Source organism: Bufo bufo, chromosome 6 (genome assembly GCF_905171765.1).
Source record: "Bufo bufo chromosome 6, aBufBuf1.1, whole genome shotgun sequence".
Lineage (NCBI taxonomy): Eukaryota > Metazoa > Chordata > Amphibia > Anura > Bufonidae > Bufo > Bufo bufo.
In genome coordinates, this window is record NC_053394.1 from 57,090,725 (window position 1) to 57,107,659 (window position 16,935).

General features: G+C 44.0%; 1 protein-coding gene across 1 annotated transcript in view; it reads left to right on the plus strand.

The window, feature by feature from the left end:
- LOC121003181 (gamma-aminobutyric acid type A receptor subunit pi) overlaps positions 1-16,935 on the plus strand; it is a 116,724-nt gene that overhangs the window by 64,484 nt on the left and 35,305 nt on the right. The window contains exons 4-6 of the mRNA XM_040434820.1: positions 13,214-13,281; positions 15,096-15,313; positions 16,442-16,524. Coding sequence (XP_040290754.1) covers positions 13,214-13,281; positions 15,096-15,313; positions 16,442-16,524 — 369 coding nt within the window. The remainder of the gene's footprint in view (positions 1-13,213; positions 13,282-15,095; positions 15,314-16,441; positions 16,525-16,935) is intronic.

Consider the following 16,935-nt stretch of genomic DNA (forward strand, 5'->3'; position numbering starts at 1 on the left):
CCAATAAACGTGCGGGGAAGTACTGCCCTCACTGTAATGCCGTAGCCATTTTGGTTACTGGCATTACAGTGATTGGCTGGCCGAAACGCGTCATCGGGTGCTATATAGTACCCGATGGCGCGTGTTCGGCTCATTATTAGTCAGGGAGAGCTGCAGCAGAAGGGACAGATAGTGTAGGGACAGGAATTGTTTAGTGTTGAAAGGGGTTAGAGACCCAAAAGTCCTTTTAACCACCTCAGCCCCCAGTGCTTAAACACCCTGAAAGACCAGGCCACTTTTTACACTTCTGACCTACACTACTTTCACCGTTTATTGCTCGGTCATGCAACTTACCACCCAAATGAATTTTACCTCCTTTTCTTCTCACTAATAGAGCTTTCATTTGGTGGTATTTCATTGCTGCTGACATTTTTACTTTTTTTGTTATTAATCGAAATTTAACGATTTTTTTTGCAAAAAAATGACATTTTTCACTTTCAGTTGTAAAATTTTGCAAAAAAAACGAGATCCATATAGAAATTTTGCTCTAAATTTATAGTTCTACATGTCTTTGATAAAAAAAAAATGTTTGGGTAAAAAAAAAATGGTTTGGGTAAAAGTTATAGCGTTTACAAACTATGGTACAAAAATGTGAATTTCCGCTTTTTGAAGCAGCTCTGACTTTCTGAGCACCTGTCATGTTTCCTGAGGTTCTACAATGGCCAGACAGTACAAACACCCCACAAATGACCCCATTTCGGAAAGTACACACCCTAAGGTATTCGCTGATGGGCATAGTGAGTTCATAGAACTTTTTATTTTTTGTCACAAGTTAGCGGAAAATGATGATTTTTTTTTTTTTTTTTTTTTCTTACAAAGTCTCATATTCCACTAACTTGTGACAAAAAATAAAAACTTCTATGAACTCACTATGCCCATCACGAAATACCTTTGGGTCTCTTCTTTCCAAAATGGGGTCACTTGTGGGGTAGTTATACTGCCCTGGCATTCTAGGGGCCCAAATGTGTGGTAAGGAGTTTGAAATCAAATTCTGAAAAAAATGACCTGTCAAATCCGAAAGGTGCTCTTTGGAATATGGGCCCCTTTGCCCACCTAGGCTGCAAAAAAGTGTCACACATCTGGTATCTCCGTACTCAGGAGAAGGTGGGGAATGTGTTTTGGGGTGTCATTTTACATATACCCTTGCTGGGTGAGAGAAATATCTTGGCAAAAGACAACTTTTCCCATTTTTTTATACAAAGTTGGCATTTGACCAAGATATTTATCTCACCCAGCATGGGTATATAAAAAATGACACCCCAAAACACATTCCCCACCTTCTCCTGAGTACGGAGATACCAGATGTGTGACACTTTTTTGCAGCCTAGGTGGGCAAAGGGGCCCACATTCCAAAGAGCACCTTTCGGATTTGACAGGTCATTTTTTTCAGAATTTGATTTCAAACTCCTTACCACACATTTGGGCCCCTAGAATGCCAGGGCAGTATAACTACCCCACAAGTGACCCCATTTTGGAAAGAAGAGACCCAAAGGTATTCCGTGAGGGGCATGGCGAGTTCCTAGAATTTTTTATTTTTTGTCACAAGTTAGTGGAAAATGATGATTTTTTTTTTTTTTTTTTTTTTCATACAAAGTCTCATATTCCACTAACTTGTGACAAAAAATAAAAACTTCCATGAACTCACTATGCCCATCAGCGAATACCTTGGGGTCTCTTCTTTCCAAAATGGGGTCACTTGTGGGGTAGTTATACTGCCCTGGCATTCTAGGGGCCCAAATGTGTGGTAAGGAGTTTGAAATCAAATTCTGTAAAAAATGACGAGTGAAATCCGAAAGGTGCTCTTTGGAATGTGGGCCCCTTTGCCCACCTAGGCTGCAAAAAAGTGTCACACATCTGGTATCCCCGTACTCAGGAGAAGTTGAGGAATGTGTTTTGGGGTGTCTTTTTACATATACCCATGCTGGGTGAGATAAATATCTTGGTCAAATGCCAACTTTGTATAAAAAAATGGGAAAAGTTGTCTTTTGCCAAGATATTTCTCTCACCCAGCATGGGTATATGTAAAATGACACCCCAAAACACATTCCCCAACTTCTCCCGATTACGGAGATACCAGATGTGTGACACTTTTTTGCAGCCTAGGTGGGCAAAGGGGCCCATATTCCAAAGAGCACCTTTCGGATTTCACTCGTCATTTTTTACAGAATTTGATTTCAAACTCCTTACCACACATTTGGGCCCCTAGAATGCCAGGGCAGTATAACTACCCCACAAGTGACCCCATTTTGGAAAGAAGAGACCCCAAGGTATTCGCTGATGGGCATAGTGAGTTCATGAAATTTTTTATTTTTTGTCACAAGTTAGTGGAATATGAGACTTTGTATGAAAAAAAAAAAAAAAAAAAAAATCATCATTTTCCACTAACTTGTGACAAAAAATAAAAAATTCTAGGAACTTGCCATGCCCCTCACGGAATACCTTGGGGTGTCTTCTTTCCAAAATGGGGTCACTTGTGGGGTAGTTATACTGCCCTGGCATTTTCCAGGGGCCCTAATGTGTGGTAAGTAGGTAAATGACCTGTGAAATCCTAAAGGTACTCTTTGGAATATGGGCCCCTTTGCCCACCTAGGCTGCAAAAAAGTGTCACACATCTGGTATCCCCGTACTCAGGAGAAGTTGAGGAATGTGTTTTGGGGTGTCTTTTTACATATACCCATGCTGGGTGAGATAAATATCTTGGTCAAATGCCAACTTTGTATAAAAAAATGGGAAAAGTTGTCTTTTGCCAAGATATTTCTCTCACCCAGCATGGGTATATATAAAATGACACCCCAAAACACATTCCCCAACTTCTCCCGATTACGGAGATACCAGATGTGTGACACTTTTTTGCAGCCTAGGTGGGCAAAGGGGCCCATATTCCAAAGAGCACCTTTCGGATTTCACTCGTCATTTTTTACAGAATTTGATTTCAAACTCCTTACCACACATTTGGGCCCCTAGAATGCTAGGGCAGTATAACTACCCCACAAGTGACCCCATTTTGGAAAGAAGAGACCCCAAGGTATTCGCTGATGGGCATAGTGAGTTCATGAAAATTTTTATTTTTTGTCACAAGTTAGTGGAATATGAGACTTTGTATGAAAAAAAAAAAAAAAAAAAAAATCATCATTTTCCACTAACTTGTGACAAAAAATAAAAAAATTCTAGGAACTTGCCATGCCCCTCACGGAATACCTTGGGGTGTCTTCTTTCCAAAATGGGGTCACTTGTGGGGTAGTTATACTGCCCTGGCATTTTCCAGGGGCCCTAATGTGTGGTAAGTAGGTAAATGACCTGTGAAATCCTAAAGGTACTCTTTGGAATATGGGCCCCTTTGCCCACCTAGGCTGCAAAAAAGTGTCACACATCTGGTATTGCCGTACTCAGGAGAAGGTGGGGAATGTGTTTTGGGGTGTCATTTTACATATACCCTTGCTGGGTGAGAGAAATATCTTGGCAAAAGACAACTTTTCCCATTTTTTTATACAAAGTTGGCATTTGACCAAGATATTTCTCTCACCCAGCATGGGTATATGTAAAATGACACCCCAAAACACATTCCCCACCTTCTCCTGAGTACGGCGATACCAGATGTGTGACACTTTTTTGCAGCCTAGATGCGCAAAGGTGCCCAAATTCCTTTTAGGAGGGCATTTTTAGACATTTGGATACCAGACTTCTTCTCACGCTTTGGGGCCCCTAGAATGCCAGGGCAGTATAAATACCCCACATGTGACCCCATTTTGGAAAGAAGACACCCCAAGGTATTCAATGAGGGGCATGGCGAGTTCATAGAAATTTTTTTTTTTTGGCACAAGTTAGCGGAAATTGATATTTTTAATTTTTTTCTCACAAAGTCTCCCGTTCCGCTAACTTGGGACAAAAATTTCAATCTTTCATGGACTCAATATGCCCCTCACGGAATACCTGGGGGTGTCTTCTTTCCGAAATGGGGTCACATGTGGGGTATTTATACTGCCCTGGCATTCTAGGGGCCCTAAAGCGTGAGAAGAAGTCTGGAATATAAATGTCTAAAAAATTTTACGCATTTGGTTTCCGTGAGGGGTATGGTGAGTTCATGTGAGATTTTATTTTTTGACACAAGTTAGTGGAATATGAGACTTTGTAAGAAAAAAATAAAAAAATTCCGCTAACTTGGGCCAAAAAAATGTCTGAATGGAGCCTTACAGAGGGGTGATCAATGACAGGGGGGGTGATCAATGACAGGGGTGTGATCAATGACAGGGGGGTGATCAATGACAGGGGGGTGATCAATGACAGGGGTGTGATCAATGACAGGGGGGTGATCAGGGAGTCTATATGGGGTGATAACCACAGTCATTGATCACGCCCGTGTAAGGCTTCATTCAGACGTCCGTATGCGTTTTGCGGATCCGATCCATCTATCAGTGGATCCGTAAAAATCATGCGGACGTCTGAATGGAGCTTTACAGGGGGGTAATCAATGACAGGGGGGTAATCAATGACAGGGGGGTGATCAGGGAGTCTACATGCGGTGATCACCACAGTCATTGATCATGCCCCTGTAAGGCTTCATTCAGACGTCCGTATGCGTTTTGCGGATCCGATCCATCTATCAGTGCATCCGTAAAAATCATGCGGACATCTGAATGGAGCTTTACAGGGGGGTAATCAATGACAGGGGGGTAATCAATGACAGGGGGGTGATCAGGGAGTCTATATGGGTTGATCACCACAGTCATTGATCACGCCCCTGTAAGGCTTCATTCAGACGTCCGGATGCGTTTTGCGGATCCGATCCATCTATCAGTGCATCCGTAAAAATCATGCGGACATCTGAATGGAGCTTTACAGGGGGGTGATCAGGGAGTCTATATGGGGTGATCACCACAGTCATTGATCATGCCCCTGTAAGGCTTCATTCAGACGTCCGGATGCGTTTTGCGGATCGGATCCATCTATCAGTGCATCCGTACAAATCATGCGGACATCTGAATGGAGCTTTACAGGGGGGTAATCAATGACAGGGGGGTAATCAATGACAGGGGGGTGATCAGGGAGTCTATATGGGTTGATCACCACAGTCATTGATCACGCCCCTGTAAGGCTTCATTCAGACGTCCGGATGCGTTTTGCGGATCCGATCCATCTATCAGTGCATCCGTAAAAATCATGCGGACATCTGAATGGAGCTTTACAGGGGGGTGATCAGGGAGTCTATATGGGGTGATCACCACAGTCATTGATCACGCCCCTGTAAGGCTTCATTCAGACGTCCCGGATGCGTTTTGCGGATCGGATCCATCTATCAGTGCATCCGTAAAAATCATGCGGACATCTGAATGGAGCTTTACAGGGGGGTGATCAGGGAGTCTATATGGGGTGATCACCACAGTCATTGATCATGCCCCTGTAAGGCTTCATTCAGACGTCCGGATGCGTTTTGCGGATCCGATCCATCTATCAGTGGATCCGTAAAAATCATGCGGACGTCTGAATGGAGCTTTACAGGGGGGTAATCAATGACAGGGGGGTAATCAATGACAGGGGGGTGATCAGGGAGTCTATATGGGGTGATCACCACAGTCATTCATCACGCCCCTGTAAGGCTTCATTCAGACGTCCGGATGCGTTTTGCGGATCCGATCCATCTATCAGTGGATCCGTAAAAATCATGCGGACATCTGAATGGAGCTTTACAGGGGGGTGATCAATGACAGGGGGGTAATCAATGACAGGGGGGTGATCAGGGAGTCTATATGGGGTGATCAGGGGTGATCAGGGGCTAATAAGGGGTTAATAAGTGACGGGGGGGGGGGTGTAGTGTAGTGTAGTGGTGCTTGGTGGTACTTTACTGAGCTACCTGTGTCCTCTGGTGGTCGATCCAAACAAAGGGGACCACCAGAGGAGCAGGTAGCAGGTATATTAGACGCTGTTATCAAAACAGCGTCTAATATACCTGTTAGGGGTTAAAAAAAACACATCTCCAGCCTGCCAGCGAACGATCGCCGCTGGCAGGCTGGAGATCAACTCTCTTACCTTCCGTTCCTGTGAGCGCGCGCGCCTGTGTGCGCGCGTTCACAGGAAATCTCGGCCATCGCGAGATGACGCATATATGCGTGACTCTGCGCAGGGCTGCCACCTCCGGAACGCGATCCTGCGTTAGGCGGTCCGGAGGTGGTTAAGGACTATTGTTTTATCTGGCTGCAATATATATTATTAGCGCAACCTGCGCTTAATTGTGTGCAATTGTTTGGCCGCTGCTGACAGTGACACAGCCTCTGCTACATCTGTTGTGTTACATTAGCGCATCCTAAATATCTGTGACATTCAGCGCAATTGTTTGGCCGCTGTTGACAGCAACATTACTAGTGATGAGCGGCAGGGGTCATATTCGAATTTGTGATTAGTGCTATATATTCGTTTTTAGAATAATCATCATTTTTGCCATCTGAACACATGATTCCTCCCTGCTAATTGCTTGTGGGCCAATGGCTCATTGGCCCACTAGCATGAAGCTGGGAGGAATCACGTGTTCAGATGGAAAAAATTATGACTATTCGATATAACGAATATATAGCACTATATTCTAAATATTCACGAATTCTCGAAGTGGCGATATTCGAGATAAAAATTAGCTTTTCGAATATTCGTGCTCAACACTAGACATTACCTAAATATCTGTGACATTCAGTCTAATTTTTTTGCCACTGGTGACAGCGACATAACCTGCGCTACATCTCCTGTATAACGTTTGTGCATCCTAAATATCAGTGACATTCAGTCTAATTTATTTGCGCATACACTTACAAAACCTGCGCTACTGTACGTGTGACATACTTGCAAGCATATATACCATTTAATATGCGCAAGGCGAGCAGTAAGGGACGGGGCAGTGGCAGTTATGCTGATGGTGCACGCAGAGGCCGTAGCCCTGGGGGCGGTGAAACTGTGCCTATGCCAGAGCACAAGAAACACACTCTTCCCCGATACCTAGCTTCAGGTCCCAGATTGCAGGGCGGCGCAGGACACCACTCTCGAAGTCACATCAGTGCGACCAGGTGGTCGGTTGGATTGTAGCAGATAATGCTTCCAGTCGGTTAAGCACCACCCTGTCTTCCACAAAGTCCAGTCTCAGTAGCCAAGAGTCTGGTCAACAGAATCCTCACCCTGATCCTCCTTCCTCCCACCATTGAGAGAGTTTGGCAAACAAGTGATCCCATGTCACAGCCAGACAGCTGAGAAGCGCTCACAGGAGCTTCTCAGATCCTCCTCCTTGAATTTCTTTGTTTTGGTTTAGTTTCTCATCTCGTTAGTCTATCTCAGCTGTCATGCAGTTGGACTGATTGCTACCCTTTAAGTTCCTCCCCATAATGCAGTAGTGTGCGGCTGATACTACTTCCTGGAGTGTGTGTGCATGCTGTTCCCAGTCCTCAGTCGTCTGCAAGATAAGTGCTGTTTATGTATTTATGATTTTGTCTTTTCTGGATCCAGGTGACCCTGACTCCCTCCGTGTCAGTGTAGGGAGCCGGTGGTCGTGTCCCTTCACTATTGTAGGGTCTTCAGGTAATAGATAGCCGAGGAACGTGGATATGCGGCCATCCACCTTTGGGGTGTTCGCATAGGCTGAGCAGTGAGGGAGAGCGGCAGGTCTATTGCAGGGGTCTCCCTTTGTTCCTTAGTTGTGGATCCAGAGAGACATTGTTTATATGGTATTGTCTTGTTTCCTGTACACCATCCGTGACATTATCAGCCGCCAAAACCGTCTCAAGCATGGATCCGGTTTCACTTTTGGCTGAACGCCTTCAGGGTCTTTCTTTGGAGGTAGCTGATCTCCGTAAGACTTTTTCTCAGTTTCAAGTGACCGGTTCAGCTTGTGTTCATGGAGTTTGTGCTGAGCCTAAGATCTCGCTCCCGGATACGTTCTCCGGGGGTAGTGAGAATTTTGTGCGTTTTAGAGAGGCTTGCAAACTCCATTTTCGCCTTCTTCCCCATTCTTCTGGTGATGAAGAACGGAGGGTGGGGATCATTATATCGCTGCTCAGGGGTAACGCTCAGTCCTGGGCCTTTTCGCTGCCGGAGGGGGCACGGCCCCTTCGTTCAGTGGATGAATTCTTTTTAGCCCTGGGTCAGATATATGATGATCCGGATCGTATTGCTCTGGCTGAGTCTAGACTACGTCTGTTATGCCAGGGTAAACAATCCGCAGAGATATACTGTTCAGAATTTCGGAGATGGGCAGCAGATACGGGTTGGAATGATGCTGCACTCCGAAGTCAATTTTGCTATGGTCTTTCAGAGGGATTGAAAGATGCATTTGCCTTTCATGAAAGACCTACCTCCTTGGATTCTGCTATGTCTCAGGCTGTTCGTATTGACAGGCGTCTTAGAGAGAGAGGAGAGATCTCTCCTTCCTGTCATACTCAGTCCCGGGACAGTGCAGCGGTCTCATTCTGTGCACAGGGGTCTCAGTCGCTGTCAGCCCCTTCTGAGCAGGAGTCCATGCAGCTGGGGTTGATTGCCTCTGACAATAGAAGATTCAGTCCGCAGGGGAGGGTTTGTTTTTGTTGTGGAGGTATAAATCATCTGGCAAATGTTTGTCCCTCTAGGAGATTCAGGCAGTTTTCTGGGAGTAATAAAGAGACAAAAAGGAAAAAATCTTTTAAAAATGTTCCGTCTGTTACTATTGGCAGGGTTGAGGCGGAAATTGAAGGTTTTCCTTTTGCTTGTAGTTCCCGTTTTGTCCTGCCTGCTAGGGTGGCGCTAGAGAGCAAGAGCATTTTTTGTGAGATTTTTGTGGATAGTGGAGCAGCTGTCAACCTCATTGATAATCAATTTGCACTTTGGGAAAGGATATTCCTGTTTTTGCTATTGATTCAGCTCCACTTTCTCAGAAATCATTAAAGGGCATAGTTCACAATATCCGTTTAATTGTGAGTGATGCTCATGTTGAGGATGTGTCATGTTTCGTCCTTAGCGGTTTGCCTACTCCTCTAGTGTTGGGGCTACCCTGGCTCACTAAACATAACCCCACCATTGATTGGCAAGCGAGGCAAATAAATGGTTGGAGTAACTTTTGCAGAGAGAATTGCCTCATAACATCTGTTTCTGAGGTTTCTACTAAGACTGTACCACCTTTCCTCTCTGAATTTTTGGATGTCTTCTCTGAGAGTGGAGTTCAGGGTTTACCTCCGCACAGGGAGTATGATTGCCCTATTAATCTCATCCCAGGCGCCAAGCTGCCTAAATCTCTTTTATACAATCTCTCCCAACCTGAGAGGGTCGCTATGCGGGCTTATATCTCTGAGAGTCTGAGAAAAGGACACATACGACCCTCGAAGTCACCTGTTGCCGCTGGTTTTTTCTTTGTTAAGAAAAAAGATGGTTCTTTAAGACCTTGTCTGGATTTCAGGGAGCTGAACAGTATCACTATTCGTGACCCTTATCCGCTTCGTCTGATCCCGGACCTGTTTAACCAGGTTGTTGGGGCTAAAGTCTTTTCCAAATTAGACCTAAGAGGGGCATACAACCTGGTTAGGGTCAGAGAAGGAGACGAATGGAAGACGGCTTTCAATACCCCTGAGGGCCATTTTGAGAATTTGGTTATGCCTTTTGGTTTGATGAATGCCCCAGCCGTTTTTCAGCATTTCGTCAACAGCATTTTTTATCATTTAATGGGAAAATTTGTATTAGTGTATTTGGATGACATTTTGATTTTTTCTCCTGATTTCAAGACTCATAAGGAACACTTACGTCAGGTCTTGCTCATCCTGCGGGAGAATAAATTATACGCGAAACTGGAAAAATGTGTGTTTGCGGTTCCAGAAATCCAATTTCTGGGGTTTCTTGTCTCCGCTTCTGGTTTTCGCATGGACCCCGAGAAGGTCCGCGCTGTGCTTGAGTGGGAGCTTCCTGAGAATCAGAAGGCGCTGATGCGTTTTTTAGGCTTTGCCAATTATTACAGGAAATTTATTTTGAATTATTCCTCTGTTGTTAAACCACTCACTGATATGACCAGAAAGGGGGTAGATTTTTCTTCCTGGTCGGTAGAGGCGCGTAAGGCCTTTTCTAATATCAAGGAGAGTTTTTTGCTTCCGCTCCCATCCTAGTACAACCTGATATTTCGTTACCCTTCATAGTTGAGGTTGATGCTTCTGAGGTAGGGGTGGGTGCGGTCTTGTCTCAGGGTTCCTCTCCTGCCAAATGGCAACCGTGTGCCTTTTTCTCAAAGAAACTTTTCTCCGCAGAGAGAAATTATGATGTGGGAGATAGGGAATTGTTGGCCATCAAGTTGGCTTTTGAGGAATGGCGCCATTGGCTAGAGGGAGCCAGACACCCTATTACCGTGTTTACTGACCATAAAAATCTGGCCTACTTGGAGTCAGCCAAGCGTCTGAACCCGAGACAGGCCAGATGGTCTTTGTTCTTTTCAAGGTTTAATTTTGTTGTTACGTTCCGCCCTGGGGTTAAGAATGTGAAGGCAGATGCCCTGTCACGTTGTTTTCCGGGAGGTGGGAATTTTGAAGACCCGGGTCCCATTTTGGCTGAAGGTGTGGTGGTCTCTGCTCTTTTTCCTGAATTGGAGGCAGAGGTGCAGGCAGCCCAGTCAGAAGCTCCTGATCTTTGTCCTCCTGGGAGGTTGTTTGTGCCTCTCGCTTTGAGACACAAGATTTTTAAAGAACACCACGACACGGTCCTTGCTGGGCACCCGGGGGCAAGAGCCACACTGGATTTCATCGCTCGGAGATTCTGGTGGCCTGCGCTTCGTAAGTCGGTTGAGGGTTTTGTGGCAGCTTGCGAGACTTGCACTCGTGCCAAGGTCCCTCATTCACGGCCATCAGGTCCTCTCCTTCCTTTGCCCATTCCTTCCCGTCCTTGGACACATCTGTCCATGGACTTCATAACGGACTTGCCTCGTTCCTCGGGGAAGTCTGTGATTCTGGTGGTGGTGGACCGTTTTAGCAAAATGGTGCATTTTATCCCTTTTCCTGGTTTGCCCAATGCTAAGATGCTGGCGCAGGCATTTATTGACCACATTGTCAAATTGCGGGGGATTCCTTCAGACATAGTCTCTGATAGGGGCACGCAGTTTGTTTCCAGATTCTGGAAGGCTTTCTGTTCTCGCTTGGGGGTTCGGTTGTCATTCTCTTCTGCTTTCCATCTGCAGTCGAATGGCCAGACAGAGCGCGTCAATCAGAATCTGGAGACATATCTGCGCTGTTTTGTGGCGGAGAATCAGGAGGATTGGTGTTCTTTTTTGTCCCTTGCTGAGTTTGCTTTAAATAACCGTCGTCAGGAGTCCTCTGATAAGTCACCATTTTTTGGTGCATATGGGTTCCATCCGCAGTTTGGGACTTTCTCGGGAGAGGGCTCTTCTGGTTTGCCTGATGAGGACAGATTCTCCTCGTCTTTGTCATCTATTTGGCAAAAGATTCAGGATAATCTAAAGAGCATGAGTGAGAGATATAAGCGTGTGGCGGATAAGAGACGTGTGCCTGGTCCAGACCTGAATGTTGGTGATCTGGTGTGGTTGTCTACCAAGAATATCAAATTGAAGGTTCCCTCCTGGAAGTTGGGTCCTAGGTTTATTGGGCCTTACAAGATCCTGTCTGTCATCAATCCTGTTGCCTACCGTCTTGATCTTCCTCAGACTTGGAAGATCCATAATGTTTTTCATAAGTCCTTATTGAAACCTTATGTTCAACCTATTGTACCCTCGCCTTTGCCTCCTCCTCCGATTATGGTTGATGGAAATCTTGAATTTCAGGTCTCTAGGATTGTGGATTCTCGTCTTGTCCGCAGTTCCCTCCAGTACCTCGTTCATTGGGAGGGTTATGGTCCTGAGGAGAGGATGTGGGTCCCAGTGACGGACATTAAGGCCTCTCGTCTCATCAGGGCTTTCCATAGGTCCCATCCTGAGAAGGTGGGCTCTGAGTGTCCGGAGTCCACTCCTAGAGGGAGGGGTACTGTCACAGCCAGACAGCTGAGAAGCGCTCACAGGAGCTTCTCAGATCCTCCTCCTTGAATTTCTTTGTTTTGGTTTAGTTTCTCATCTCGTTAGTCTATCTCAGCTGTCATGCAGTTGGACTGATTGCTACCCTTTAAGTTCCTCCCCATAATGCAGTAGTGTGCGGCTGATACTACTTCCTGGAGTGTGTGTGCATGCTGTTCCCAGTTCCCAGTTCCCAGTCCTCAGTCGTCTGCAAGATAAGTGCTGTTTATGTATTTATGATTTTGTCTTTTCTGGATCCAGGTGACCCTGACTCCCTCCGTGTCAGTGTAGGGAGCCAGTGGTCGTGTCCCTTCACTATTGTAGGGTCTTCAGGTAATAGATAGCTGAGGAACGTGGATATGCGGCCATCCACCTTTGGGGTGTTCGCATAGGCTGAGCAGTGAGGGAGAGCGGCAGGTCTATTGCAGGGGTCTTCCTTTGTTCCTTAGTTGTGGATCCAGAGAGACATTGTTTATATGGTATTGTCTTGTTTCCTGTACACCATCCGTGACATCCCACACTCGGATATTCCGAGGAGCTCTTTTCAGCGCCATTCCTTGATTTGGGTCTCTCGCCAAGCTCGCTTGAAGAGGGACATGAGGAGATCTTGTGCACTGATTCCCAAACTCTTGAGCCTCCACAGTCAGAAGAAGATGACGGTGGGGAACGGCAGTTAGTGTTTCACAAGGTGGATGATGATGAGACACAGTTGCCAAAAAGTCAATGGCAATTAGTGTTTTAAGAGGTTCATGATGAGGATGAGACACAGTTGTCAATAAGTGAACACTAGCAACCTCACCACCTGATCTGCCACATGGCATTAAAGCACCCTAATAGAAATTCAGATCAAATTCAATTTGTTTGGCTTCGATCCGCTCAACAAAAGTATTGACTGTTAAAAGTAAAAAGTACACACCGCCTGAGCTGTGATAGGAAGAGAGCTGCAGCAGAAAAGACACACACCCATGAGCCGCTAGCTTGAAATACATCTAGCAGTGCATTTGGAGCAATAAACGGGGAGATCCCTGTATCCATGTGAGGTACAGGACTGGTTCTAGCTTTGTTAGAAAGAGGTTGTCATTTTTCACATTTCTCATGTCTTCACCCCTGTGATTGGTCACTTACTACTGGAGAGATGCCGGCAGCTGTTCATCTACATGATCCTGTCTAATTCTCATTGTGATTCATTCCATACAGATGGGCCTGTGACAGTGGGAATGAGTTTGGACATTGCCAGCATTGATACAATATCTGAAATTAACATGGTAAGTAGTCAGCTGTCATTCTTCTTGGAATGGAAAAGTTGAAATTTTCTAGGTCATAAACACCCATTCTGGACCGTTGTTCCACCTGAACTGGATCTTATGCCTGTTTTTATGTAATAATACAATCATTTGTATAATTTGAATGTAAGCAAAAGTGTACATGGAAGTCTAGAAAAATCTCAATAAGTAAATATATATAAAAATGCTGTAAACCGTAGAGGTGAACCACCCCCAACGGACTACCTATATGAATTCAACAGAAATTATAGAAAGGTAGTATCATATAAAAGTTATAACACAGCTTTTAATGATATACTTGTAAAAAAACAAAAAAAACAATTAGAAGTGGTGTGCACACCAGACACAAACTCCATCAACACAAATGCGCCAACTCATGCGTAACACAGTAACCTGCAGACAGTATAAAAAGCACCGCTAAAAATGGATCAGTCTTACCAGTATGATGAAACCATTTGTGATTTTCAGTTTGCGGAAAGTGAACCATCAGACATATGGTGGGGCCCAGAAATATATATATATACGATTCTTTCCCTAGAATGCCCTGTCAGGTCTATAGTACCCTAGATGACCTTGTAATATGGAGTCATCACCCTGACAAGGGTGGCCCCATCTGGAACCTGTCCTTAAGTACAAAGCCCTGGACGTCCCTACCTAACGGAATGGTGTGTAGATCCTGTTAGGTGGAAAACAATTGTTTCAACGCGTTTCGTCTGAAATTGTTTCTTCAGACTCATCAGGTGACAGGGGGCAGGTGAATAGAAACAAGAGCTACCATTAACTTGGCAGCTAAAGCAAATAAAAAAGAGAATACAGATATCAGTCCAACTCACTGAGAAAGCGCGTATGATGATCTAATGGACAGTAAGGCTCAGCTATATCCTAGTCTGGTGTAGGGAGAAGACAGGTTATCTGTCCAGTTCCCTGGTAGCACACGTGTGGCGGTACAAATGGAGGCTGTCAGAACAATGTCAGCATCCCTGTAGAAAATATAATTACCAGACTTTGGCTATCACTTTATTCTATTAGGCTATTTGTTATTATTAGCAAGGCCATCGGGACAGTAGAGAAGATACATTCAGGGGTCTGGGCAAACAGGGGCCTTCCGCCTGCTCACTGTGTAGGAGAAGCTGCCTTACAGCTATATGCATAATTATAATTTATCAAATGTATACTACAAAATATTTTAGAAAACATTTTTTTCCAAGAAAATTAAAAATGTTGGCTGCCAATAGCTGCCACTAGGGTAATGCTTACTGCATATGGATTTATATAGTCTCAGCTAAGTACCTTTCAAAGTTTAATGTGGAAAGGCAGAGATCATCTAAGTGTACGGTGCTCTGAAATTTCTAAAGGTGGTCCTGTCTTTTAGGGGGAAAACCCTCAGTAACAGCATATACATGCTCAATCATATAATATCCAGCAGATTATCTACATTTATTGACTGTGATACAAACGTGTTCGGTATTAGAACTAGAGATGATCGAATTGATTCTAAATTAATTCAACCACAATTTTGTAAAAATTTGAAGTGGATCCAAACCCAAGTTTTTGGTGATTTGATTTGGGTGACTTTTTGAGGGGGGAGGAGATAAAGGGAGGAGAGAGAGAAGGAGAGAGTCCAAGGAGAACCTTAGAGTTTTTTACACAAATTTTCAGGCCAATTGAAGAACTTTTGATTTGGGTAGAATCTTTTCAGGCCCAAATCAAATTGGTTGAATAAAAACTTGGATGGAATGTTATTAGAACACTTACATGCGGATAATTTTTTTAAATTTTTTTTTTACATTTTCTAGGATTACACAGCCACCATATTCCTGAGACAGCGCTGGACTGATGAACGGCTCTGCTTCGAAGGCAACAAGAGTTTAAGTTTAGATGGTCGTCTGGTGGAACTGTTGTGGGTCCCTGACACATTTATAGTGGACTCCAAAAAGTCATTTCTTCATGATATCACTGTAGAAAATCGTCTCATAAGGATTTATCCAAACGGAACAGTACTTTATGCCTTAAGGTATGGCCCTACTTCATGTAACCAGCCTAATGCATTTTGAGGCCTAATACTCTTCTAAAGAACCACAAAGTATACGGTATATTATAGCATGCTATGGTATTATAAAAACTATATATGTCCCCTTTTAGATGCCCAGAGGGGCAAATTTGTTTTCACATTAGCATTTCATGTGACCTGCCCCCATTAAAGCCAATGCTCCAATGTGAATGGAACAATCTAATCTAAACATTAAAGATTGTGGACATCATAATAAAAATGGTTTCTCCATACTGGACAATTCCACAGCAACCAATCAGATTTGAGCTGTAATTCCACCATTATATACTGTATGGAAGCTGTTCTGCCCAGCAAGGTTAGAAAATGATTCTAGTTCAATCTGCCAGGGTCAGGGTAATTCTAAAGTGTTTAGTGTGGTTTTAGCACCATCTAGCGGTCTTAAATTGTATTACACTTTGTTTGCCTGTTACAATACTACTGCATTGTGGGTGGTGCACTGCATTGTGGGAGTGCAAAGCATCCTGGGAAAGAAGTCTCCAGTCTACAGGACACATCAGCAGAGCTGTCCCTTTGCATATCTCCTTCTCAAACTCCATCATCCTTGTAAAAGCATATCTGGTGAGAGATCTACCTTTGTTTCAGTGATATTGTGTGTTGCAGAGCTGTTCAGATAGTTGTAATTGTTACTCGGGGAGTTGTTATTACTGTTAGCTATCCATGCAATCTTATGTACGGGAAGTCATTTTACCATGTGCTTCATTGTTAATGTAATGTTATAGTACATGCCACGCTATGCTTAATACTTATACATGTTATTTGCATTCTTGTAGATTTACCAAACAATCCTGTTTTACCAATCAATCAATCAATCATATATAATCAATCAATCACATATGTACGACCTGTTGACCAATAAACAAGTTAGACTACAAAGAACAGCCCTCTTATTAGGAAGACAGGAATGGTTTATGCTGAATGTCAGACTGCACACTGTGTGAACGTGTAAGAAGACAGAACAGAAGCAGACAGCTTGTCACCATTGCCATGGACTGTGATTGCACTAGTTTTTATACACGACCTTTGAGTTGTCTTTTTATCTGATAACTTATGGGAATTGTTTTTTTCCTGCAGGATAACGACGACGGTTGCATGCAGTATGGATTTGACAAAGTACCCTATGGATAAGCAAACCTGCACACTGCAACTGGAGAGCTGTGAGATATCTTCCATTCAATTATTGTAATCACAATGATATCATATTATATTCAGAATTTCTGAATAGCAGACCTGCTAGTAGGTATAAATGAGTGGAAAGAGATGACAGAAATTCCTTACTGGCCACCTCAACAGAGCAAGATTCCCCCCACCCTCAAAAAAAGGACCAGCTCTGATAGAGTCTTTTGCTGTGGATTTTGGTCTGTCTTCACCTCAAAATCAGCTCCAAAAAATGTGTTTCTGTTTATTTTTTCATGTTTTTTGGCACAGACCCACACAAAAACCACAAGCTGAAAATTCAGTTTTGTATTGAAGTAAACACTCATTGGTTAAAAAAGTGAAAAACAGCACAGAAAACACTAAAAAATGCTTTAGGAAAAAACACATGCAAATTCCGCAGTGAATTATGT